A 26110-nucleotide genomic window follows, 5' to 3' on the forward strand; every position below is an offset into this window, starting at 1 on the left:
CAAGGATTGAATAATTAAGTTCAATAGTTGTTTTTCAATCTTCTTGTGTGATAAATCTTCTACTCTTCCACCACACCACCGTGATAGTGACACCACTCCCTCTGAAGAGCGAACTCACCAGATTGTATAGCCTCCCACTCTCGTGTTCGGCAAAACAGAAATTGAACCACACCTGGGTTGCATGTGATGAACCGTGACTCCAATCAAGCCAGCTCCATATGTGAAAAATGAATAAAGTGCTCCACATAGTGTGATACCATTTTGACAGATTTATTAAAATCACTCCAAACACACTTCAATAGTTACACTCACTTTTAAACTGAAACAAAAAAGCCTTTGAACCAAAACCACAGCAAGCACAGCAAACAACAGGATCAGTGATCCAACGGTGCACCGCGGTCATAGCGGACCTGAAGTGTGATCTGGTGTATCCCTTACCCAACCTTCTAAGGCCCAGCAATCCGATCGGTGTAGTCCTCCTTAGACAGCAGTGTCTAATGTCAGTGCGATGGAATACCGTGTAACCATGCCCCAGACATGTTTATCCCATTTGAAGATGCCTTTTCGAAGACTAAGGTTTACCAGAACTTTGCAATCGGAGGACCCACTTATCTATCTACTCACTCTGATTCCAATCAGGCATGCCCTTGCACTATAGTCGAAGGTAGCTCTAAAGGAAGTTGTACAGTCAGATTGTATAGTGTTAGAACAGCCTCATACAACTTGGGTACAACCAGCCTCCCGGATTTTACATGCCACTATCGTTAGCGACTAACAATAATCACTGTGCTCTCCCTCCCGGCAGGGTTGGATTCTATCCCCTCCGGGGAGAACACAATGTCTCCGGAGGGATTCCCGTATAAACACTGATGAGCTCATTGATCTGTTGATGCTCCATTGACTGGTCAGCAGACTAGGAGAGGGGATGTGACCAGGAAATCAAATCATCGCATCCATTTCCCTATAGTTATTAATCAGATGGGTCAGGACTGTTACTAAAATATGCTAGGGATGTTGAACTGTGCAAAAAAAGAACACCTACAGCTAAAACAGTGAGGTAGGTATATATATATATATATATATATATATATATATATATATATAGTATCTCACAAATGTAAGGACACCTCTCACATTTTTGTAAATATTTTATCAAAAGTTTGTAGACTTCACCTCCGTAACATCTCTAAAATTCGCCCCTTTTTAACAAATGAAACCACCAAGCTCCTCATTCACTCCCTTGTTATCTCTCGCCTTGACTATTGCAACTCCCTTCTCATTGGCCTACCTCTCCATAGGCTATCCTCTCTTCAGTCTATCATGAATGCTGCTGCCAGACTTATCCACCTTACCAACCGCTCAGTGTCTGCCAACCCTCTACTCCAATCCCTACACTGGCTCCCAATCACCCAGCGAATTAAATTCAAAATACTAACCACAACATACAAAGCCATTCACAACTCTGCCCCGAGCTACATCACTAATCTTGTCTCCAAATATCACCCAAATTGACCTCTCCGCTCTTCCCAAGACCTCCTGCTTTCAAGCTCTCTCATCTCCTCCTCCCATGCTTGTCTCCAGGATTTCTCCAGAGCCTCTCCTATCCTCTGGAACTCACTACCTCCATCTATCCGGCTATCCCCTACTCTTGCTACCTTCAGGCGATCCCTGAAAACTCATCTCTTCAGGAAAGCCTATCACGTCTCCAACTAATCTCCTACCACTTCCACCAGCTCATTCCCCACAGTTACAAACTTTTGTACCACCTGCCCCACCCTATTAGATTGTAAGCTCTTCTGAGCAGGTCCCTCTTAATCCTCTTGTATTTTATTGTATTATAACTGTATTGTCTCCCTTTTATATTGTAAAGCGCTACGTAAACTGTTGGCGCTATATCAATCCTGTATAATAATAATAATAATAATAATATTATTATATCTTTTCATGTGACAACACTGAAGAAATTACATTTTGCTACAATGCAAAGTAGTGAGTCTACAGCTTGTATAACAGTGTAAATTTGATATCCCTTCAAAATAACTCAACACACAGACATTAATGTCTAAACTGCTGGCAACAAAAGTGAGTACACCCCTAAGTGAAATGGCATAGGCTATAAGAAGATTGCTAAGACCCTGAAACTGAGCTGCAGCATGGTGGTCAAGACCATACAGTGATTTAACAGGACAGGTTCCACTCAGAACAGGCCTCGCCATGGTCGACCAAGGAAGTTGAGAGCACGTGATAAGAGTCATATTCAGAGGTTGTTTTTGGGAAATAGACCTATTATTATTATTATATAGGATTTATATAGCGCCAACAGTTTGCGCAGCGCTTTACAACATGGGGCAGACAGTACACTTACAATACAAATCAATACAGGAGGGATCAGAGGGCCCTGCTCGTTAGAGCTTACAATCTAGAAGGGAGGGTCAAGTGGAAAAAAAAAGGTAATAACTGTGGGGGATGAGCTGATGGAAAAAAATGAAAGTACAGTTGTTAGGTGTGGGTAGGATAGGCTTCTCTGAAGAGAAGGGTTTTCAGGGATCTTCTGAAAGCTAATAAAGTAGGAGATAAGCGGACAGATTGGGGCAAGGAGTTCCATAGGATTGGAGAGGCTTTGGAAAAGGCCTGGAAGCGAGCATGGGAGGAGGTGACAAGGGAGCTAGAGAGCAGGAGGTCTTGAGAGGAACGAAGAGAGCGAGTAGGTTGGTATTTAGAGACTAAGCTAGTGATGTAGCTGGGGGCGAAATTGTGGACGGCTTTGTACGTAGTTGTTAGAATTTTGAATTTAATTCTTTGTCCAAGCGGAAGCCAGTGGAGGGATTGACAGAGAGGAGTGGCAGACACAGAGCGATTGGTAAGGTGGATGAGTCTGGCAGCGGCATTCATAATGGATTGAAGAGGTGATAGACTATGTAGAGGTAAGCCAATGAGAAGGGAGTTGCAGTAGTCGAGGCGAGAGATGACCAGAGAGTGAATTAAGAGCTTTGTTGCGTCATTGGTTAGAAAGGGGCGTATTTTGGAGATGTTGCGGAGGTTGAGGCGGCAGGATTTGGACAGTGATTGGATGTGTTGCTTGAAGGAGAGTTCAGAGTCTAGGACTACACCTAGAACCTTGGCATGTGGGGATGGGCTTATAGTTGTGCCATCGATTTTGACAGCGAGATCAGGGGAAGAGGCATAGGGGGGAGGAAAAATTATAAGCTCGGTTTTGGCTAGATTGAGTTTAAGGAAGTGGTGAGACATCCAGACTGATATATCTGAGAGTAAATTACTGATACGTGAGGAGACAGAGGGAGTGAGCTGAGGGGTAGAGAAATAGATTTGGGTGTCATCAGCGTAGAGGTGGTATTGGAAGCCATGGGAGGCTATCAGTTGACCCAGGGAGGCAGTGTAGATTGAAAATAGTAGAGGTCCAAGAACAGAACCCTGAGGGACCCCAACAGAGAAAGGAAGAGGAGAGGAGGAAGTAGAGTTATAAGAAACGCTAAAGGTGCAGTTGGATAAGTAGGAAGAGAACCAGCGAAGTGTACAGTCACGGAGACCAAAGGCGTGTCGTTTTTGAGGAGGAGGGGGTGATCAACCGTATCAAAGGCAGCAGAGAGGTCCAGGAGTAGGAGTACAGAATAGTGTTGATTGGTTTTGGCCGTTAGTAGATCATTTGTTAGTTTTAGGAGAGCAGTTTCTGTGGAGTGTTGAGGACGAAATCCAGACTGAAGGGGATCGAGAAGGCCATTATCAGCGAGGTGGATGCTCAGTCGGTTGTAGACCAGACGTTCGAGGAGTTTGGATAAGAAGGGGAGCAAGGAGATGGGGCGTAGGTTGTTAAGATTGGATGGGTCCAGTGAGGGCTTTTTAAGTATGGGTCTGACAAGTGCATGTTTTAGAGAGTTAGGGAAGATGCCAGAAGAGAGGGAGAGATTGAAGATGTGGGTTAGAGAGTGTAGTATAGGGCCAGAGGGTGAACGTAGCATTTGTGAGGGAACAGGATCCAGAGGGCAGGTGGTAAGGTGGACATTAGCAAGTAGTTTAGCAACTTCGTCTGTAGTGGTGGGGTTTAAAGAGGGAAATAATGATTGTGCCTGTGGGCATGAAGTGTAAAGCGTGGAGGGTGTCGGCACAGTAGAGATCTCATATTATCAATCTTCTGTTTGAAGTGATTGGCGATCTCCTGTGTAGTGAGTGAGTTGGCGGGTGGAGGCGGTGGAGGATGAAGTAGAGAGTTGAAGGTGGAGAAGAGTTGACGGGGACAGGATGATAAGTTGCTAATGAGAGTGGTAAAATAGGTCTGCTTGGCAGAGAGGAGGCTGGAGTTGTATTTTTGGAGGGCAGATTTATATTGGTAGAAATCTCTCTGGGACTTAGTCTTGCGCTCCAGAGCACGACTACGTTTTTTCAGACTTCTAGTATCATCTGTTTGCCAAGGATGAAGGGGTCTGGGCTTGATTCTGTGTGTAGTGAGGGGGGCAAGTGAGTTCAGTGAGGCTAGAAGTGAAGCGTTGTACACAGAAATGGCTAGGTTGGTGCAGGATAGGGGCGAGATTTTGTCGTAAAGGTTGTTGATAGCAGAGTAGAGAAGAGAAGGGTTGAGATGACGTAGGTTTCTGCGGGTAACTTTAAGGTGGTTGGAGGGAGAGGAGGTGAAGAAGAGGGAGAGAGTGAAACTAATAAGGTGGTGATCAGAGAGAGGGGATGGATAGTTAGAGAGGTTGCATGGAGTGCAAAGGTGGGAGAACAGGAGGTCAAGGATATTGCCTTCTGAGTGAGTTGGAGCATGTATCCACTGCTTCAGGTCAAAGGAGGATGTTAGGCTGAGAAGTTTGGAAGTGGAAGGAGTGTTAGTATTAATAGGAAGTCCCCGAGAATGATAGTGGGGATTTCAGAAGAAAGAAAGTAGGGTAGCCAGGCAGAGAAGTCTTCAAGAAAGGTTGATACTGGTCCAGAGGGCCTGTAGATCACAGCTATCCTTAGAGAAATTGGAGTGAAAAGGCGAATACAGTGTGCTTCGAATGAGGAGAGTGACAGAGAGGGAGGTGGCTGAAGTACCTGAAAGGTGCTATGTGGGGCTAGAAGGATTCTGACACCTCCTCCCTTACGTCCGCTGGATCTGGGGGAGTGAGTCCAGAGAAGACCACCATGGGATAGGGTAGCAGATGATGCAGTGTCGGATTCGTGGAGCCAGGTTTCGGTAATGGCGAGTAGGTTAAATGACTTGGCAATAAAGAGGTCATGGAGAGAGGTGAGCTTGTTGCAGACAGAGCGCGAGTTCCAAAGGGCACAAGAGAAAGGGAGTCTGGGTTTGGGAAAAATATAAATGGGAATTAAATTGTGTTGATTGCGGCGGCTGCTGCCAGAGGGTGCAGGGTGATGGGTGCATGGGGTACAGTTAAATGATGGAGGCCCAGGGTTTGGGGATATATCTCCAGAGGTTAGGAGAAGTAAGAGGGTAAGGGAGGTAATATGGGAGTGGGATTTATATGAAGTGACATGCCCCAGGGTCTTGGAGATTTTTAGTGTATGTGGATTTAGAATTAGCAGGAGTTGGTGGGTGCAGTAATAAGGACAGGACAGGAGTGAGGGTGATATATATATGCGGTGGGGGGAGAAGAGGGGTGAAGGAGAGATAGTTTTAGGATGGAGGACAGAGTTGTCAAAAGTAGTGGTAGAGAAAGCATGTTACAAGGGAAAAGAGCTAAAGGAGTAAACAAGTTCACCTGATGTCTGTGTGCTGTTTTTCAAAGTGTTTATCTTGTGTCCTTTTGCTTTGTGTCTTCGCTGAAGTGCAGAGTCAGAAGTGCATTTCACTTATAGAAATCGCCACTTTGAGAAAGAGCCAAGTGGCAAATGTGTACCCCCTGCAAATGCTTCCCCCAAGAGAAGCTTAAATATATACTGATAGGGGTAGGGTGTGGGCGGATTTCAATTAGCAATCAAGAGGTTATAAAGCTTGGCTGGTTAATAGGGCAAAATTCTTAAGTCACAAACAGACTAGCAAGAGGGCACTAAAGTTAAGAGAGCCATAATTTTGGGTAAGACAAGGGAGATAATAAAGCATTGTAATGTGGACAGGTCTACAGACAGTTAAGTAAAAATAACAAACCAGCATACACATAAGAAAAAAGATAGCAGTGTTTCAGTTTTTGGCTGGAGTTGTAGCAGTAGGAGCATACCAGAGTTAAGAGACATAGGAGACAGATTTCACTAATGCGATTCTGGCTGGAGTTGTAGTAGTAGGAACATACCTGTGGGAGATCAAAGATGATATTTTCAGATCAGACAGTCAGATGATAAGTGATAAGTGCGGAGTCAGAAGTGCATTTCACTTATAGAAATCACCACTTTGAGAAAGAGCCAAGTTGCAAATGTGTACCCCCCTATGAGTTCTGCCAGCATTGCTGCAGAGGTTGAAGGGGTGGGGGGTCAGCATGTCAGTGCTCAGACAATACGCTGCATACTGTTATAAATTGATCTGCATGGCTGTTGTCCCAGAAGATGATGCACAAGAAAGCCCACAAACAGTTTTCTAAAGACAAGCAGACTAAGGACATGGATTACTGTAACCATGTCCTGTGGTCTGATGAGACCAAGATAAACATATTTGGTTCAGATGGTGTTAAGCGTGTGTGGCGGCAACCAGGTGAGGAGTACAAAGACAATGTGTCTTGCCTACAGTCAAGCATGGTGGTGGGAGTGTCATGGCCTGGGCGCTGCTCGAGTGCTGACAGCACTGTGGAGCTACAGTTCATTGAGGGAACCATGAACGCCAATATGTACTATGACATACTGAAGCAGAGCATGAGGGGTGTGTCTGATTTAAATTAGGGGGCGCCCGCATTTAGTCAGGCCTAGGGCAGCACAAAACCTAAATACACCACTGTTGTACTGTGACATACTGAAGCAGAGCATGATCCCCTCCCTTTGGAGACTGGGCCACAGGGCAGCATTCCAACATGATAACGACCCCAAACACACCTCCAGGACGACCACTGCCTTGCTAAAGAAGCTGAGGGTAAAGGTGATGGACTGGCCAAGCATGTCCCCAGACCTAAACCCTATTGAGCATCTGTGGGGCATCCTCAAACAGAAGGTGGAGGAGTGCAAGGTCTCTAACATCCACCAGCTCCGTAATGTGTCGTTATGGAGGAGTGGAAGAGGACTTGAGTGGCAACCTGTGAAGCTCTGGTAAACTCCATGCCCAAGAGGGTTAGGGCAGTGCTAGAAAATAATGGTGGCCACACAAAATATTGACACTTTGGGCCCAATTTGGAAATTTTCACTTAGGGGTGTACTCACGTTTGTTGCTAGTGGTTTAGACATTAATGGCTGTGTTGAGTTATTTTGAGGGGACAGCAAATTTATACTGTTATACAAGCTGTGCACTCACTACGTTTTTTTTAGTCAAATAAAAGTTTATTGAGAAACCAAACAAAGATACATTCAGACACAGTTCCATAACAGCAATAAATCCAAGTACAGTAGTTATTATAGTTATTATGCAGTGTGTAACATATTGACAATTATAAAAGGTCAACTAGCTGTATATACATATTGACATTAATTTCGATAGTGCTGCATAGTTTTGCAACATCAATTAACAATAATCTAGACTGTGATTCCTGAACCGTAAAGAATACTGCAAAAATTATACACATAGCTGTAAAGAGGTATGTGGGAGAACTAATAAGTAGTCCACTCTCAGGAATAAAGAAAAAAAAAATTGGAACATCATTTACTTAGTTTTTGTTATTCGCCATGGTTCTTCCAGGAGTAATTACTGTATAAGCCAGAAGTTATTCCAAGTATTTTGACTCTTCCTCCCTTTCTACTAGATCACATTTGTAATAGTCTATCTTTTACCAACTGAGTTGGACCTAGCCCTGGTGTATTTAGCCAAGGTTGCCACATTGAGTAGAATTTTTGAAGGACATTTCTATGTCGGTAGGTAAGTTTTTCTCGTATTAGCATATTGTTTACCAGTTCAACCCATCGTTCCCCCCGTTGGTACTCTAGGAGTTATCCAGAGTCTCGCGATCGCTTTATGTGCTATTTATTTTATAGACGCAATACTGCCGTATGGCCAGACTTAGTGAAAGCGAGGGTATCTCCAGGGCACCAAGGAGGCAAACAACTGGGTCTTGCGGAATCGGGAATTGAAATACCTGAGAGATAGTAGAAAGAATATATTGCCAGTATCGGAAAAGTTTTGGACATTTCCACATCATGTGCAATATATCACCATCACTACTGCATTTTGTCTCTGGGAGTCTCTGAACCCCCATTTGTGCAGTAAAGTCGGTGTCCTATAGACTCAGTGCAGTAAGAATAAATGCAACAGCTTATGCGATGCAGAGACCGACACTAATGGGGCAGGTGTTAGACATAATTCCCATTGTTCCCCGTCAATAGGACCCAGATCTTTTTCCCACCCCTTTCTACAGGAAAGTTTAGAAGCATCATGCGTTGAATGTATTAGTCTGGTATATACTCGCAAGATCATACCTTTCCTATCTTCCGTCAACAGCAAATCAGTCATCAGAGGATGTGTCACTGGCGCAAGTGAGGATATTCTACCTTCACTTTGAATAGCATGCCTGAGTTGCAGATACTTATAAAATTGTGTTCTAGGTAGGGCAAATTCATCTTGCATGTCTATAAAAGATTTAAATACAGTTCCATTGAACAGCTGGTGGATATACTGCACACCCATTATTTCCCAAAAGTGAAAGTCTTTACGTTTTTGAAGTTCCTTATAATATTTATTCCTTCATAAGGGTGTGAATGTACAGACTCCCCTGATTTTCAGAATGGATCTGGTATATTTCCACAGGGTGTTCAATAGTAGTATTGTGGGGAGAGTTTGCGTTATATGCGTAAAACCTGCCTCTAAGTGACATAGGGCAGAGAGTAAGGAACCCTCAGGGATCAGTAGGGACCTGAGGGTGTCACTAACATCTACACCCCCCCAATTACATAGGTGTTGGAGCTGGGAAGCCACAAAATAATATCTAGCATGGGGTACTGCTAGACCACCTTGATCTTTGGCTAATTGTAGCCTGTTTAAGCTGATCCGTGGAGACTTATTTCCCCATATTAAATCTCTGAATTGGGCATCTATTTGAATAAACCATTTGTGTGGAATCCATATAGGAGCATTATGAAATACATATAGAAGTTGTAGGGCCCACACCATTTTAATTAACTTCGCCCTCCCGGTGGCTGAAAGAGGTAGCTTCACCCGAGCAGAACATTTCAACCGGAATTTTCGGAGCAGAGGAACCAGGTTCAATTTAAGGTACTGGTTAGGGTCTGGGGTCACTTGTATGCTGAGGTAGCGAAACTCACCCACCGTGAGTATATCACTTGCACAATCAGGTAGGGGTTGTGGTAAGGGATCCAGGGGCATAAGCACCGATTTGTTCCAATTAATACCAAATGCCGACAACTCCCCGAAGTCAGCAATTAAACGCATCACATTCCTCAGGGAGCCATCAGTGTCCCCCAAATAAATCAGAGTGTCATCTGCATATAAAGAGATGACGTCATGATTAGGACCTCGACGAAAGCCAATGATATCTTGTGATGCTCTGACATGTATGGCCAGAGGTTCAAGGGCCAGGGCAAACAACAGGGGTGATAAAGGACACCCCTGTCGTGTGCCCCTATTCTCGCTGATGTTATTATACAGCAGCTGAACCCATCTCAGGAAAGAGGGGCCCACCCCAAATCTTGTCAGCACTTCCCATGAATATGGCCATTCAACGATGTCAAACGATTTAGCTGCGTCTAGAGAGAAGATGGCCCTATTACCTGGGTTGTCTGTAGGCAGTTGTAAGTTGAGAAATAGTCTGCGCAAGTTTTGGGCCGTGGATCTAGTCGGTATGAAACCAGACTGATCTCTATGGATCACAGTTTGAATACATTTGGCTAGTCTGTTAGCCAGCACTCTGGCCAATAGCTTAACATCAAATGTGAGTAATGAAATAGGTCTGTATGAATTTGGGGACATGGCATCTTTACCTGGCTTCAAGAGTACTACTATAAGTGCCTCACTCATGGAAGGGGGAAGCTTCCCAGTTTCTAATGCCTTGTTATAGACCTGCAGAAGTGTTGGGATTAATTGTGTGTGTAGCGCTTATAAACTTCTGACGGCAAGCCATCTGCTCCCGGCCCCCCGCCCAATTTGTGCATGAGCCAGCGCTTCTAGAAGCTGCTCCTCTGTCAGCAGGGCATTTAGTTGGCTTGTGTCCGAAGCGGACAAGCAAGGTATAGGATATTTATCCAAAAATGAGTTGAGATACTCAGATGGAGGATGGACTTTAGATGTATAGACATCTTGAAAAAAGTTTTTAAAGATATCCATAATGGCTTGTGTAGAGTAACAGGGTGTACCCTGTTTGTCTGCCACTGCCACTATATGTGAGGGAGGTTGTTGCGATTTGGCTAGTAAGGCTAACATGTGACCCGTATTCTCCCCTTCTTCAAAGTGTTTCTGTTGTAAGAAAAACCTTTTATTTTCTGCGAGTTGCAGTGATAAGTGTTTGAGTATGGATTGGGAGACTAACCATGCCCTTTTGGTATTTTCATCGGGGTCATTTACATAAAGTGCTTCTGACCTTTGTGCTTCTGCTATCACCAGATTTTCCCACTCTTTAGTTTTTGTTTTAATATGAGATATTTCTCTAATAAGTTGTCCACGTAAGCTTTATCCGCCTCCCATACCGTATCTATGTCCGTTGATCCTATATTTTGTCTAAAAAAGGAAGTAATAAGACCTGGGAGCGGATCATGGTCCAGCAGGAGCGACAGCCAAAAGGGACTGAGCTTCCACAGTCTGTTGCCCCTAACCGCCCCTACCCGTAAATCTATCGAAAGTGGTGAATGGTCTGAAATTTGCCTAGCATGGTACTGCGAAGAGTCAACCATGGGCAACATATATTCATTATCCAGCCCTAAAATCAATCCATGATAGGCCTCCTATCGAGGCTGATTGGCATGAGTACACCTTAGCGTCACGGTTACTCATTCTCCAAACGTCTGTAAGGCCCATCTCCAAAAGAATGCGGGCAAACGGTGTGGGCCCTTGTCTTCTCTGTGACCCATCCCCAATACGGACACCCAACTTGTCTTTCCCATAATCAATATAATTATTAAAGTCCCCTAGGACCAGTACCGGTATGCCCGGGAAGCGGGACACAAAGTCAGCCTAGATTGTAAGGAGACTAACTGAAAACGGAGGAGGAATGTTTAACCCTGCTAATATACATTTTGTCCCATAAAGGGAGCATAAAAGGAATACATAGCGGCCATCCGGGTCAATTTTAGCCTCCAGGAGGGAGAATTGCGTACCCCTTCTGACCAAGACACTCACTCCCCTCGAATACACCAAATATGTAGCGTGGTATTGATGTCAAAACTGTCTTTGTGCAAATAACGGAGTGGATGTTGAGGGAAGATGAGTCTCCTGCAGGCATATCAGATCAGCATGCAGACGCTTGATCGTGCGTAGCACGGCCAAACGTTTAATTGGATTATTTAAACCCCGGATATTCCAGGACAATATTCTAGTTAGCTTAGACATTGTAATAACATGACAATAAGAGCAAGAATGGACCCTGGAAATGTTGTATGATCAGATAACAATACCCTGTGACAACTGAAATTTAGAGATTTTTGCCAGATTAAAAATAGTAAGGGAGTCTTTGGTTTCAGCAGGCGACAGATCGGTAAATCCAAAAGTGTAGCAGGGTTGTGGGAGGTAGGGACCACAAATAGTTGATGGAATTTTAAAGAGGCCATGGTGAAAAAAATTCCAAATAAAACAACAAAAACAGAAAGTAACTGGCCAACAAGGCCTTGCAAATTTGCCATAGGTCAATTAGAGGTCTGTGCCAGACCATCGTGGGGGCAACAGTGGAAGCGCACTCCAGTGTCTTATAACTTCTCAACAGTGAGAATGAAAGCCGTGGTTATACACAGGACTTTAGAAAAAACAAACAGTTATGTCCGCCTTGACATGATATCAGTGGACAGAATGAAAACTGGAGAAATTTCTGCAATCAACACTGAAACAATATCTTTAATGATGGTGCAGGTTGCCTGTTACGAGCATAACGAATTGTTTGATCTTCTCGGTCCAGCCATTGTGCAGCCGCAGATGGTGTGTTAAAGAATTGTACCGAGCCTAGCACCTCAACTTGCAGGCGAGCTGGGTACAGCACAGCATATTTAAGATCGAGGTCTCTGAGGCAACATTTGACATCTATGAATTTAGCCCGCTGCTTCTGCAAATCAGCAGAGAAACCCGGAAAGAGGGATATTTTAGCATTATCGATTTTCAGGGCAGCTGGTTTTATCCAGGCATTGTGTAGGATTGCATCTCTGTCCTTATAATTGAGGAGCTAGAATAGGAAAGGCCGTCGGGGGGGCTCCTGGCTGTGGAGGCCTAGCCGGGACCCTGTGTGCCCGTTCCACAGAAACCATTGGGGAGAACACTTCCCTGCCAAAGAGAGTGATCAGCCACTTTTCAATGAACTCCACAGGGTTCTTTCCTTCCATTCATTCAGGCATTCCTATAGCTCTCACATTATTTCTCCTCATCCTATTCTCTAAATCTTCAAAGCGAGAGGTGTGTTGTGAAAGCAGGTGATTATTGTATGTGAGGTCCCTCTGCATGGGTGCCATGTCGGCTTCTATGGAACTCACTCTCCCCTCTAGTGCAGATGTCCTCTCTCTCAGCTTTTGGGTATCTTGGCGCAGGAAAGTAATTTCCGTTTTAACCCCTTTAATTTCAGTAGTGAGAGCTGCTCTAGAAATGTTGCAGGTATTCACTGTCGTGAAAATATCCCACAGCGTGCGTTCGCCTTCAGCGTTAGGGCTGGTGGGATCATGGGGCCTAGTATGGACATCCCCTGGTGTACTCACTGTGTCCCATGCAAATCCGGTGCCGTTGGTGTCTTCCAGCGGTACTGTATCATCAGCTTCTGATACACCCCCAGATGAGTGCTTCAGATTACTGGAAGAGACTACTTGGTCTGTGGAGAGCGGCATGGCGAACAGCTTTTCAGCTGCTTCTCTGTGTACCTCCTTAGCAGACCACTGTGCGAGGGCGCCATTTTAGCCCATGAGGTCCATGGACCTGGATGAATTCTGCCGTTTTGCAGCGGACATCGGGGTTGTAATGATCAGACAACGTTACTATCAGGCTCAGGGGACCGACAACCGGTGAGCTGTATATGGATCAGTCTAGAACGAATCCTCAGGATAGATGAGTGGAGTTTCGGCGGAGAGAACTGAAGGTGCGTCCGGCTACATCTGCTGCCTGGCCACGCCCCCACACTCACTACTTTACATTGTAGCAAAGTGTCATTTCTTCAGTGTTGTCACATGAAAAGATATAATAAAATATTTACAAAAATGTGAGGGGTGTACTCACTTTTGTGAGATACTGTAAGTATATATATATATATATATATATATATATATATATATATATATACACATATATATAGGGTGCAAATCTGAAACTGTGAAATTATGAATTTAGTGTTAAAGAGATTATGTCATTTAAAAAACTGCTGCAGAGTATGAAGGTATGAAGTGCAGGCACCTACAGATACCTGCAGCATGCTCCAAACTATGGCTGAATCCCCAGATGTTCTATGAGGCCAACCTTTGGCACTTTTGAGCTAGTCTGCTCCTTTATGCTTCATGCACATTGCTATAGTCCAGTAAAAAAGCATGAGTAGAAGTTACCTACAGTTGAAACTGTATTTGAAAATGATCAGTAGATCCAGATAAACAGATGGACTCTACAAGCAAATCTTGACTTTTCCTGTAAACAGTGAGCTCACCCCACTTCTGGCTCCTGGTCTACATAGTTACATAGTAGGTGAGGTTGAAAAAAGACACAAGTCCAACCTTTGTGTGATTATGTGTCAGTATTACATTGTATATCCCTGTATGTTGCGGTCATTCAGGTGCTCATCTAATAGTTTCTTGAAGCTATTGATGCTCACCGCTGAGACCACCGCCTGTGGAAGGGAATTCCACATCCTTGTCGCTCTTACAGTAAAGAACCCTCTACGTAGTTTAAGGTTAAACCTCTTTTCTTCTAATTTTAATGAGTGGCCAGGAGTCTTGTTAAACTCTCTTCTGCAAAAAAGTTTTATTTCTATTGTGGGGTCACCAGTACAGTATTTGTATATGGAAATCATATCCCCTCTCAAGCGTCTCTTCTCCAGAGAGAATAAGTTCAGTGCTCGCAACCTTTCCTCATAACTAAGATCCTCCAGACCCTTTATTAGCTTTGTTGCCCTTCTTTGTACTCGCTCCATTTCCAGTACATCCTTCCTGAGGACTGGTGCCCAGAACTGGACAGCATACTCTAGGTGCGGCCGGACCAGAGTCTTGTAGAGTGGGAGAATTATCGTTTTATCTCTGGAGTTGATCCCCTTTTTAATGCATGCCAAAATTCTGTTTGCTTTGTTAGCAGCAGCTTGGCATTGCATGCCATTGCTGAGCCTATCATCTACTAGGACCCCCAGGTCCTTTTCCATCCTAGATTCCCACAGAGGTTCTCCCCCAGTGTATAGATTGCATTCATATTTTTGGCACCCAAATTTATTATTTTACATTTTTCTACATTGAACCTCATTTGCCATGTAGTTGCCCACCCCATTAATTTGTTCAGATCTTTTTGCAAGGTTTCCACATCCTGCGGAGAAGTTATTGCCCTGCTTAGCTTAGTATCGTCTGCAAATACAGAGATTGAACTGTTTATCCCATCCTCCGGGTCGTTTATGAACAAATTAAATAGGATTGGTCCCAGCACAGAACCCTGGGGAACCCCACTACCCACCCCTGACCATTCTGAGTACTCCCCATTTATCACCACCCTCTGAACTCGCCCTTGTAGCCAGTTTTCAATCCATGTACTCACCCTATGGTCCATGCCAACGGACCTTATTTTGTACAGTAAACGTTTATGGGGAACTGTGTCAAATGCTTTTGCAAAATCCAGATACACCACGTCTACGGGCCTTCCTTTATCTAGATGGCAACTCACCTCCTCATAGAAGGTTAGTAGATTGGTTCGGCAAGAACGATTATTCATGAATCCATGCTGATTACTGCTAATGATACCATTCTCATTAGTAAAATCTTGTATATAGTCCCTTATCATCCCCTCCAAGAGTTTACTATTGATGTTCGGCTAACTGGTCTGTAATTCTCAGGGATGTATTTTGGGCCCTTTTTAAATATTGGTGCTACATTGGCTTTTCTCTAATCAGCTGGTACCATTCCAGTCAGTAGACTGTCTGTAAAAATTAGGAACAACGGTCTGGCAATCACTTGACTGAGTTCCCTAAGTACCGTCGGACGCAAGCCATCTGGTCCCAGTGATTTATTAATGTTAAGTTTCTCAAGTCTAATTTTAATTCTGTCCTCTGTTAACTATGGAGGTGCTTCCTGTGTTGTGTCATGTGGATAAACACTGCAGTTTTGGTTACTGAAGCCCCCTGATTCACTCGTGAAGACTGAGGAGAAGAATAAATTCAATACCTTCACCATCTCCCCATCCTTTGTAACCAGATGTCCTTCCTCATTCTTTATGGGGCCAATGTCTGTCCTTCCTTTTTTACTGTTTACATACTTAAAGAATTTCTTGGGATTCTTTTTTGCTCTCCTCCACTGTGTGTCTCATGTTCTATCTGAGCCGTCCTAATTGCACCCTTACATTTCTTGTTGCATTCTTTATAAAGTCTGAATGCTGAGGATGATCCCTCAACCTTATATTTTTTGAAGGCCTTCTCCTTTGCTTTTATATGCAATTTTACATTGGAGTTAAGCCATCCAGGACTTTTGTTCGCTCTTTTAAATTTATTACCCAATGGGATGCATTGGCTAATGCCCTTATTTAATATGCTCTTCAAGCAACCCCATCTCTCCTCCGTGTTCTTTGTTCCTAATATTTTATCCCAATGTATGCCTTTTAGCAAGGTTTGTAGTTTAGGGAAGTTGGCTCTTTTGAAATTCAATGTCTTTGTATTCCCTTTATGTTTCCTATTTGTGTGATTTATACTGAAACTAATTGACCTGTAATCGCTGTTACCTAAATTGCCCCGTATTTCCGCATCTGTGATCAGGTCTGTATTGTTGGTAATCAGTAGATCCAGTAATGCTTTATTTCTAGTTGGTGCGTCTACCATCTGACCCATAAAATTGTCCTGCAAGACATTAAGGAACTGGCGAGCCTTAAATGAATGCGCGGTTCCCTCCGCCCAGTCTATGTCTGGATAATTAAAATCCTCCATTATGATAACACTTCCCATCCTTGCTGCTAATCCAAATTGTGATAGGAGATCTGTGTCCATCTCCTCCCTCAGGTTAGGGGGCCTATAGCATTCTCCCAGTATTATTTTCCCCTTAGCTTCATCCCTTTGGAGCTCTACCCATAAGGATTCCACCTCCTCCCTAGCTCCCTCAGTGATGTCATCTCTCACATTCACTTGTACATTATTCTTGATATATAGGCATACCCCTCCCCTTTTTTACCCTCTCTATCCTTGCGGTAAAGGGTATACCCTTGAATGTTTGCCATTCAATCATGAGAGCTGTTGAACCAGGTCTCTGAAATTCCCACAAAATCCAAATCCTCCTCATACAACAGTATCTCTAGTTCACCCATCTTGTCCGCCATGCTCCTGGCATAGGTGAACATGCCACATAGTTTAGACCGGTCGCATATTGTCCTCGTATTGGGTGTTTCGAGATTGCAACTAGGACTTGCTACTATACTTACCTTGTGTTTTGGTGCTTTGGTCAACCTACCACTAATGCCCCCAATACTACCCTCTGGAATATCTTCTGCGCTGACTATCTCTACATCTGGACCCTCCCCCCATCGCCTAGTTTAAAAACCCCTCTAACTTTTTGGCCATCTTCATTCCCAGCAGATCTGCACCCTCCTCATTTAGGTGCAGTCCGTGCCTTCTATAGTACCGGTTATCGACTGAGAAGGCAGCCCAGTCCTCCAGGAACCCAAACCCCTCCTTACTACACCAGCTCTTCAGCCACTTGTTTACTTCCCTAATATCCCTCTGCCTTTCTGGTGTGGCTCGATGTACCGGTAGTATTCACTGGTTACTGGTGCTGCTCGTCATATTACAAGTAGCACCTCGGAAGCTGGGGGGGGGGGGGGTAAAGCTTGACTTTCACAATAAACATCGGAATTTGCATTCTTCAGCTGCACAAATCACCTGATCGTATCTAGTGATGAATTTAATGGCATGCCAGTCTTAGTCCGTAGGGTTTGATATTGAGTTGGCCTACCCTTTGCAGCCATAACATCTTCAACTCTTCTGGGAAGGCTGTCCACAAGGTTTAGGAGTGTGTTGAGTTGGCCCACCCTTTGCAGCTATAACAGTTTTAACACTTCTGGGAAGGTTGTCCACAAGGTTTAGGAGTGTGTCTATGGGAATGTTTGACCATTCTTCCAGAAGCGCATTTGTGAGGTCAGTCACTGACGTGGAATGAGAAGGCCTGGCTTGCAGTCTCCACTCTAATCCATCCCAAAGATGTTCTATCGGGTTGAGGACAGGACTCTGTGTAGGCCAGTCAAGTTCCTCTACCCCAAACTCGCTCATCCATGTCTTTATTGACCTTGCTTTGTGCACTGGTCCAAATCATTTGGTGGAGGGGGGATTATGATGTGGGGTTGCTTTTCAGGGTTTGGGCCTGGCCCTTTAGTTCCAGTGAAGGGAACTCTTAAGGGTCAGCATACCAAGACATTTTGGACAATTTCATGCTCCCAACTTTGTGGGAACAGTTTGGAGATGGCCCCTTCCTGTTCCAACATGACTGAGCACCAGTGCACAAAGCAAGGTCCATAAAGACATGGATGAGCGAGTTTGGGGTGGAGGAACTTGACTGGCCTGCACAGAGTCCTGACCTCAACCCGCCAGAACACCTTTGGGATGAATTAGAGCAGAGACTGCAAGCCAGGCCTTCTCATCCACACCAGTGCCTAACCTCACAAATGCGCTTCTGGAAGAATGGTCAAACATTCCCATTGACACACTCCTAAACCTTGTGGACAACCTTCCCAGAAGTGTTAAAGCTGTTATAGCTGCAAAGGGTGGGCCAACTCAATATAGAACCCTACGGACTAAGACTGGGATGCCATTAAAGTTCATGTGTGTCTAAAGGCCGGGATCCCAATACTTTTGACAATATAGTGTGTGTGCGTGTGTATATCTATATATATATATATATATATATATATATATATATAACATCAATCTAAAATAATTAAAGAAGAAGTGCTTAAAAGATATCAAAAGATTGCTTTAGTTAGGCTGCTTGGTTACATTTAGGTTGCATAATGACTTGTAAGAAGATGTGTATGCCTGCTGGAAATGAGCTCGTTTACTACTATACTGCTATATTTCACTCGTGCCATTTATCCAACTAGGAAACATACATTTATGTGAATATCATATCTTCCAAAGTGGTGTTTAGCTGTGTGGTTACAGATGCTAAGTGATTGTATAAAGAACCAAATTGAGGATGATGTTATTCAACTAAAAACAATTCTTGCAGCTGTCATGCAAAGTTTAGCTCGGAAAAATGAATGGCCCCTAGATAAGATGCATCTTACGGTGGATGTAATGAAGAAATACAAGGAGGAATTTTCCCAGCCTGCTAGAGAAGGAGCGTACATACATGGACTGTACTTGGAAGGTAGGTGCGAGGAGCTCCTGTTTGCTGCGCCACTGTTCCAGTTTGGTAATTGTAGTTAATTTACATCATTAAAAGGGATTTTCAAAGCCACTCAAGAGAGCCTCAGGTAGAGGATGGATATCTGCCTTGCTCCTGAGCTATCATCTCTAAGGTCAGGTTCATATTGATGCAGGTTGTGGTTAATGTTTTCTGTCACATTTTGAGTCTTTGAACACGTGCTACTTGAGTGCCAGAGTGTAAGGTCACATCAAAGTTGCCCTCCATGAACAGAACTGTTATACTTTCCTATTAGCCAAAAAAAACTGAATGCATAAAAAATGCGGGTCCATTGAAGTTTATTACACGTAAAATATGATCTGCTGCTGCAAAAAAAAAATCCCTAAACCTTTTCCAAAATATGCACCCTCTCAAAATGCTAGGTTAGGTTTAGATCAATAGGAAATCATGTTAAATGGACTGTAGTGTGTTTCTGCAAAACACACAAAAAAAAATGCATAGGTGTGAACCAAGGGTAAGGCACTATTTGCATGGATGTTTTGACACACTGCCAATCTTGATGACAGTCTTTCATTGCAGTGTAGGGTCTTGGCGGCCACTGCTATCCACACGCAGCTGTCAATCCTAGCAGCAGGTATTAACAGATTCCTGGTGCTGGAATTCGCAGCGTGGCAAAACACCCGTGCGAATGATGCCCTAAGCCAGGAGTCGGCAGGCCGCAGCCAGCCCCCCACCACTGAATGTCCAGCCCGTCAGTGCCCAGAATTAATTCACAGGCAACCGTCCCGCTGACATTTTCGCCGCTGTCCTCATTGGACAGCAGCGAGCGGCGGTTATCACAGGGCTGGATGGGGGCGGCAACTGCTGGAGATTACTTTTTCATTAAACAGCAGGTGATTGGTTGCCAGGCAATCCTAGCAACCGATCACTAGCCTGTTAATGTGAGAAGTTAACTTCAGCAGTTCCCGCCCCCATCCAGCCCTGTGATATTGATCTCTGCTGCTCTGCTTGCTGCACACCTTTGTAAGGTAGGACAGTTCAACTTACAGTATAGGAGAGGGGGGGTGCAGGGGTCAGAGAACACTACAGTGAGAGGGTGCAGGGGACAGAGCACCCTACAGTGGGGTGGGGGGGTGCAGGGGACAGAGGACACTGCTATAGGGGTACAGAGGACACTGCAATAGGGGGGAACCCTATTAGGGACCCCATCACCCCTGGGGATGGGGCCCCCATCTCCCCTAAGAGCAGGAACCCCATTTTCCCTAGGGACAGGAACCCCATCTCCAAACCATGCTGGCTAGCAGGCCACCCTTGGGTGCCAGGATGGGGAAGGGGGACAGTAAAAACAGTAAAATCTGAATCCCCAGCTACATACTCCCTCAGGGTGAACTGGCTTTGTATTAGTGAAGCACCTTAAAGTGAGGTAAACCTGCACTGTTTATTACTGTGGGATTTTTATTATCTTAATTTATTAACCAGATGAATCCGGCCCTCCATGCATTCACAAACATTGAATCCAGCCCTTAAGTGAAAAGAGGTTACTGACCCCTGCCCTAAGCAGTGACATCAAAAGTTTAAACTCCAGTACTACAGAACCGGCACAGAACCTGTGAGAGAGAGATTGTCAACTTTCATCTGAGGTTTCTCAAACATGTATTTTGCTCTGCAAAAAATCCCTTTTACTTTTACACACTTCCCAGCTGTGATGCCACACCAAACAAATCAAATCTTTGGGATACAGTGAATACAGCATAATGAAAGTAATTGTTTTTACATAATATGGTCACATTTCAGAAAGCATTCAGGCAGTCCTCAAGATCTGTAGTTACAGCTTAACTAAACCTAAATGAGAAAACTGCAAGCAAGCAGCTTTGCTGTATTAGCGACTTACTATATATCTTTTGTAATAATATACACTTGCCTGCTTGCTTGCAGTTTTCTAATGAATGGGCACACTTAGCCGCACATGCAGAGCTCAGTGTGCATTCCTGAAAGACTCCAGCTGTGCTGAAATGACCTGTGCGCATGCATGGAATGAGGTCATCCCTCACCAACCAACTAAAAGAGGCTGAAAACCCCTCAACCCAGGGAAAAGATGGCAGAGGCTGGTAAGGATGTTACCGCTGCATTGCTAGAAGGTGGAGGCAAGTATATTGGGGAAATTTAGTTCCGGTTTAAAATTAACTTTTGTTTTTTGCAGTGCTCAAGGCCTAGAGTTCATGACACATGCACAATCTAGGAACAATAAACATCTCTGTGGAATATAATTGTCTATATACTTTGACACTACAGCCAGGGCTCAAACTATTTTGGAAATTGTTATAGAGCTGACATGGTACAAGGTGGTGATGTCCAGATTTATCAAGGAGATCTATCGAATGTGATTTAATTTTATCTTCTCAGAATCACCCTTGTGTGATGTCTGAAGCGCTCCATCACTATGAACCAATAAATATCACGTTTGTAATGCAGAATGTAATAACGAGTTGTGTCCTAAACTTTAAACAGATCAGATGACTCTGGCTAATTGCTAAGGACAACCTAGACACTTCCCTCCACTATTTAAATATCATGCCAAATGTTCTCATATAACCCCATTAGACTTTGCCAAAGTCACCCCATTTTGTGCAATACAGTGTAGGGAAAGAGGTTATTTAAAGTGATCCTCAATAATCCCCATTTCGTGTTATTTGTTTTTACTTTTGTACTAAAACCTATTGTATGCACCTATTCCTTCAGCCATTTGACTTTATGAAGCAACACATTAGACTTTCTTTTGTGTGAAACTTCAAGTCAAACCATCAGCACTGCTACATTAGATGAGGACCCACAGGGTGGGGGCAGGGATACAATTTGAAATTGTTGAGAGCTAGTAGGACTTTATTAAAAAAAAATTCTAACAGTAAAAAAAAAACCCTTTCCACATTCTAAGGTTAAACGTAGAATTCTGAATTTAATTCTTGAATACATGCCCTTTGAATGCTATTTGATAAGTCTGATCTAAAAATACCCCTGGATCCTTTTCCATTACAAACACTCCCAGGGGAGTATCTTGCATGTGTATTTTTTGCAAACCAAGTACATAACTTTATATTTCTCAATATGTAGCCTCATATGCCATGTAGCTGCCCAACCCCTTATTGTAACAAGGTCTTCCTGTAACAATGCTAAATCATGTGGCTTGGTTTAAGAACCAAAACTGAATTGCATTTGGTTCCTGGATGGACAGAAGCTGTTATCCAAATACATTACTGTGCAACCTTAAACAAGTGGATGTAAACCCTCACATATACCCAGTGAAGTGAACAGCCTCAGATGATACACAGAGATGAAACAAATCTCCCTACATTAGTTTTACATGTATAGCTGCAGTCTTCATCTTTATATATGGCTTAGAAAGTGCACATCGTGTTAGGAGATTTTATCTTCCTGTTTAGCACTGCACTGAAGCCTGGGCATACAGCCAACACAGCTGATTGGAGGAAAGGCACACCCCCACTCTTCATAGGTAGAGACTTTCAGCTCTGTTTAGTAACTAGTTCAGGGCTCTGCTAATCTATTTATAGCATCTTCCCCAACACAAAACTCTGGCTGCTTTTATCATATATGACGGAGAACTTGTCAGGAGTTATCAGGCTGATCACAGAAGAACAGAGCAGGAGACAGCTACGGGACATAGTGCTTTGAAGAGAGATAACAAAACACTGCAGATAGATGTGCCCAGCTCAAATTTCATGAATTGGGTTTACATCTACTTTAACATGACCAACAGACCATTTTTAAAAAGACTTTATACTTTACACCCCACGCTCCTTTCATCACATACCCCCAACTACAGAAAATTTGTAGTTGTAAACAAGTGTGACCTTGCCGCAGGGTTGGCAAAGCCTTTTTTGTTGTTCCTCTGACTTGATTTATATTTTGATATTTACAGGTGCACACTGGGATATTCAAGGAGGGCACATTGCTGAGGCTCGTCTAAAGGCTCCCAATCCTATCATGCCAGTCATCTTTGTTCGAGCAATTCCAAACGACAGACAGGACACAAGAAACATGTATGAATGCCCAGTTTACAAGACAAAGATAAGAAGCTCAACTTATGTGTGGTCTTTTCACCTGAAGACCAAAGAAAAACCTTCTAAATGGATTCTTGCTGGGGTGGCTTTGCTGTTAAGTTTATGAAATAAAGTTTAAAGGTTGAATGCAACTTTTTTTGTGTTATTAAATCAGACAAACACAAATCCCCCATGAGAAGTGCTAAAATATTTTCCAAATATCCTATAAAGGCGATGGTATATACATTTCTAGCAGCAACAAACTATAGACTGACAGTGGTCAATACAAGTGCTGGTGACCCTGCATTGAGTTTAGTTGAGGCTACCTACCATCTTTTTCACGTACTAATTTCATAGGGCTTCGGAGTTTCTTTGGGGGCCAAGAAGAGTTTTTCACTTTAAAAGCAGGTAATTGAAAGCACTGCATCTCAGATTTAAGTCATTACAAGTTGCACACAAGTCCCCAGAACACAATGGGGTTGATTTACTAAAGGCAAATAGCCTTTGCACTTTGCAAAGTGCAGTTGCACTCTGCAGCAACAGAGCTTAGTAAATGAGCATATGCTCTGCTGACTTGACTCATCCAATCATGTGCAAGCAAACATGCTGTTTTTTTTATTTTCCTTGCATGTGATTGGGTATTTCTTGCACAGTGAAGCTTACCTCATTTACTAAGCTCTGAAGAAGCTGTTTATTTGCCTTTTGTCAAAGCATGTGCAATGGGGTTGATTTACTGAGACATTTTACCAATGTTTAGGTTCCTAAATAGTGAGCACAACACGTGTCGCATCTCTAGCCCCAGCTTTTCCCCAATCCATCTGCAGTAGCTTCTCTGGCAATATACACTCATAGGCCACTTTATTAGGTACACCTTGCAAGTACCAGGTTGGATCCCCTTCTGCCTTTAGAACTGCCTTAATTCTTCATGGCATAGATTCAACAAGGTGTTGGAAACATTCCTCAGAGTTTGGTCCATATTGACATCATAGCATCATGCAGTTGCTGATTCTACTGGCTGAACATTCATGATGCAAATCTCCTGTTTCACCACATGCTACAGGTGCTCTATTGGATTGAGATCTGGTGACTGTGGAGGCCATTGGAGTAAAGTGACCTCATTGTCATGTTCAAGAAACCAGTGGTGAGATGCTTTGTGACATGGTACATTATCCTGCTGGAAGTAGCCATAAGAGGATGGGTACACTGTAGGGATCGACTGATATTGTTTTTTCAGTGCCGATAAGATACAAATATTGCGCCCACCTCTCCTGCCGATAGCCAATTATTTTTTGCCGATATTTTGTACAATGTAAAATTTTACATTTTTTTGTTTTTTATCACTGTTATTGCTGTCACAAGGAATGTAAACATCCCTTGTGACAGTACTAGGCATGTGAAAAGTACTCTTTATGGAGAGATCGGGGGTCTATAAGTACCAAAACCCCTCTCTGCACTTCAAAGTATTCAAAAACGTCAAGATCTGCATTTTTAAATACATTATTTTTTAAAACTGGCGCCTTTAAGATGCCAGTAATCCGGGAAGTGATATCATGACATCGCTTCCGGATTACTAGATCCCAGACCCGAACGAATCATCGGCTTTGTTTGGATTTTCGGCCAGCCGGCGGATGTGCCAGCTGGTTGCTCGGGCCTCCCCGTGATATGGGAGAGCCCGGGCGAGCAGCGGAAGGCGATGAGAGGAGGATGTCCCCTCCCGATGCTTGTAATAACAGCCGTGCGGTTGCTGAGCCACATCGGTTGTTATTAATAAAGCCGACCGTCCGCTCCAAAGAACGGTACCAGGGTGATGCATGCAGCTGCATGCATCACCTCGTTAAAACCCCTTGAAGCAATATCGGTTAGTTTTTTGACCGATACCGATACTTCTAAAAAAGTGAATATCGGCCGAACCGATAATCGGGCGTTCCCTAGTACACTGTAGTCATAAAGGGATGGACATGGGTAGCAACAATACTCAGGAAGGCCATGGCGTTTAAACAATGCTCAATTGGTACTAAGGGACCCAATGTGTGCCAAGAGAATATCCTCCAAACTATTACACCAGCACCATGCCAAATTATGACCCTACCATCTGAATGTCGCAGCTAAAAATCGAGACTCAGACCAAGCAACATTTTTTCCAATCTTCTATTGTCCAATTTTGGTGAGCCTGTTTCCTGTTCTTAGTTGATAGAAGTGGCACCCAGGGTGGTCTTCCACTGCTGTAGCCCCTCTGCTTCAAGGTTCAATGTGTTGTGTGTTCAGAAATGGTATTCTCCATACCTTGGTTGTAAAAAGTGGTTATTTGCGCTACCGTTGCCTATCAACTCAAACCAGTCTACCCATTCTCCTGCCATCAACAAGGCATTTTCCTCCACACAGCTACCGCTCACTGGATATTTTCTCTTTTTATGACCATTCTCTAAACCCTAGAGATGGTTGTGCATGAAAATCCCAGATGATCAGCAGTTTTTGAAATACTCAGACTAGCCCATCTGGCACCAACAACCGTGCCACGTTCAAAGTCACTTAAATCACCATTCTTCCCCATTCTGATGCTCGGTTTGAACTTCAGCAAATCATCATCACCAGGTCTAGATGCCTAAATGCATTGAGTTGCTGCCATGTAATTGGCCGATTAACAATTTGTGCTAACAAGCAATTGAACAGGTGTACCTTATAAAGTGGCCGGTGATTGTATGCTCCCCCTCCCCACATTCTGCTCTGAAGTTCTCACCTGGCCCAGTGACTACATTCCTTGGTAGCTCTCTTCCCACTATCCACACTAAATCTCTACAGAACCCAAGATTAATGATAGCCAATATATATACAAAACATAAAAAAGGTATCCTAAAAAGGAACTAGTCAGAATAGGATTAAACTTAGGGAAAAAAAAAAAAAAAACCTGAAGAACAGAAGGGTGAATAAACCTTTAAATATACTAGGAATACGGAATATTTAATTCCATACACCAGAAAAAAAAAAGTATTATAAATGACAATTTTCACGTTAGGCATACACCACACATTATAATAACTGCAAATAAAACCACAAAGTATACACCCAGATGTACACAGGCAAATATCTCCCTATTAAAGAGGAGTTCTGCCTGGGTAAAGAAAAAATAAGTCAGCAGCTGCAAATACTGTAGCTGCTGACTTTTAATATAAGGACACTTACGTGTGCAGGGAGCCTGCGATGTCAGCACCCGAAGCTGACCCGTCCCTCAGCTCCGGGCATCATTACTAAGGGAAACAGGAAGTGAAGGCTTACGGCCTCACAGCCTGTTTTCTACTGCACATGCGCAGATGGGG

General features: G+C 43.6%; 1 protein-coding gene across 1 annotated transcript in view; it reads left to right on the forward strand.

The window, feature by feature from the left end:
- The window catches only part of LOC141148076 (dynein axonemal heavy chain 11-like), a 1034097-nt gene extending 1010926 nt beyond the window's left edge, over positions 1 to 23171 (forward strand). Inside the window, exons 86-87 of the mRNA XM_073635228.1 lie at positions 18604 to 18744; positions 22676 to 23171. Coding sequence (XP_073491329.1) covers positions 18604 to 18744; positions 22676 to 22923 — 389 coding nt within the window. The 3' untranslated portion in view covers positions 22924 to 23171. The remainder of the gene's footprint in view (positions 1 to 18603; positions 18745 to 22675) is intronic.
- The last annotated feature ends 2939 nt before the right edge of the window (positions 23172 to 26110 follow it).

The sequence above is a fragment of the Aquarana catesbeiana genome, linkage group LG06, assembly GCF_042186555.1.
Source record: "Aquarana catesbeiana isolate 2022-GZ linkage group LG06, ASM4218655v1, whole genome shotgun sequence".
Classification (NCBI taxonomy): domain Eukaryota; kingdom Metazoa; phylum Chordata; class Amphibia; order Anura; family Ranidae; genus Aquarana; species Aquarana catesbeiana.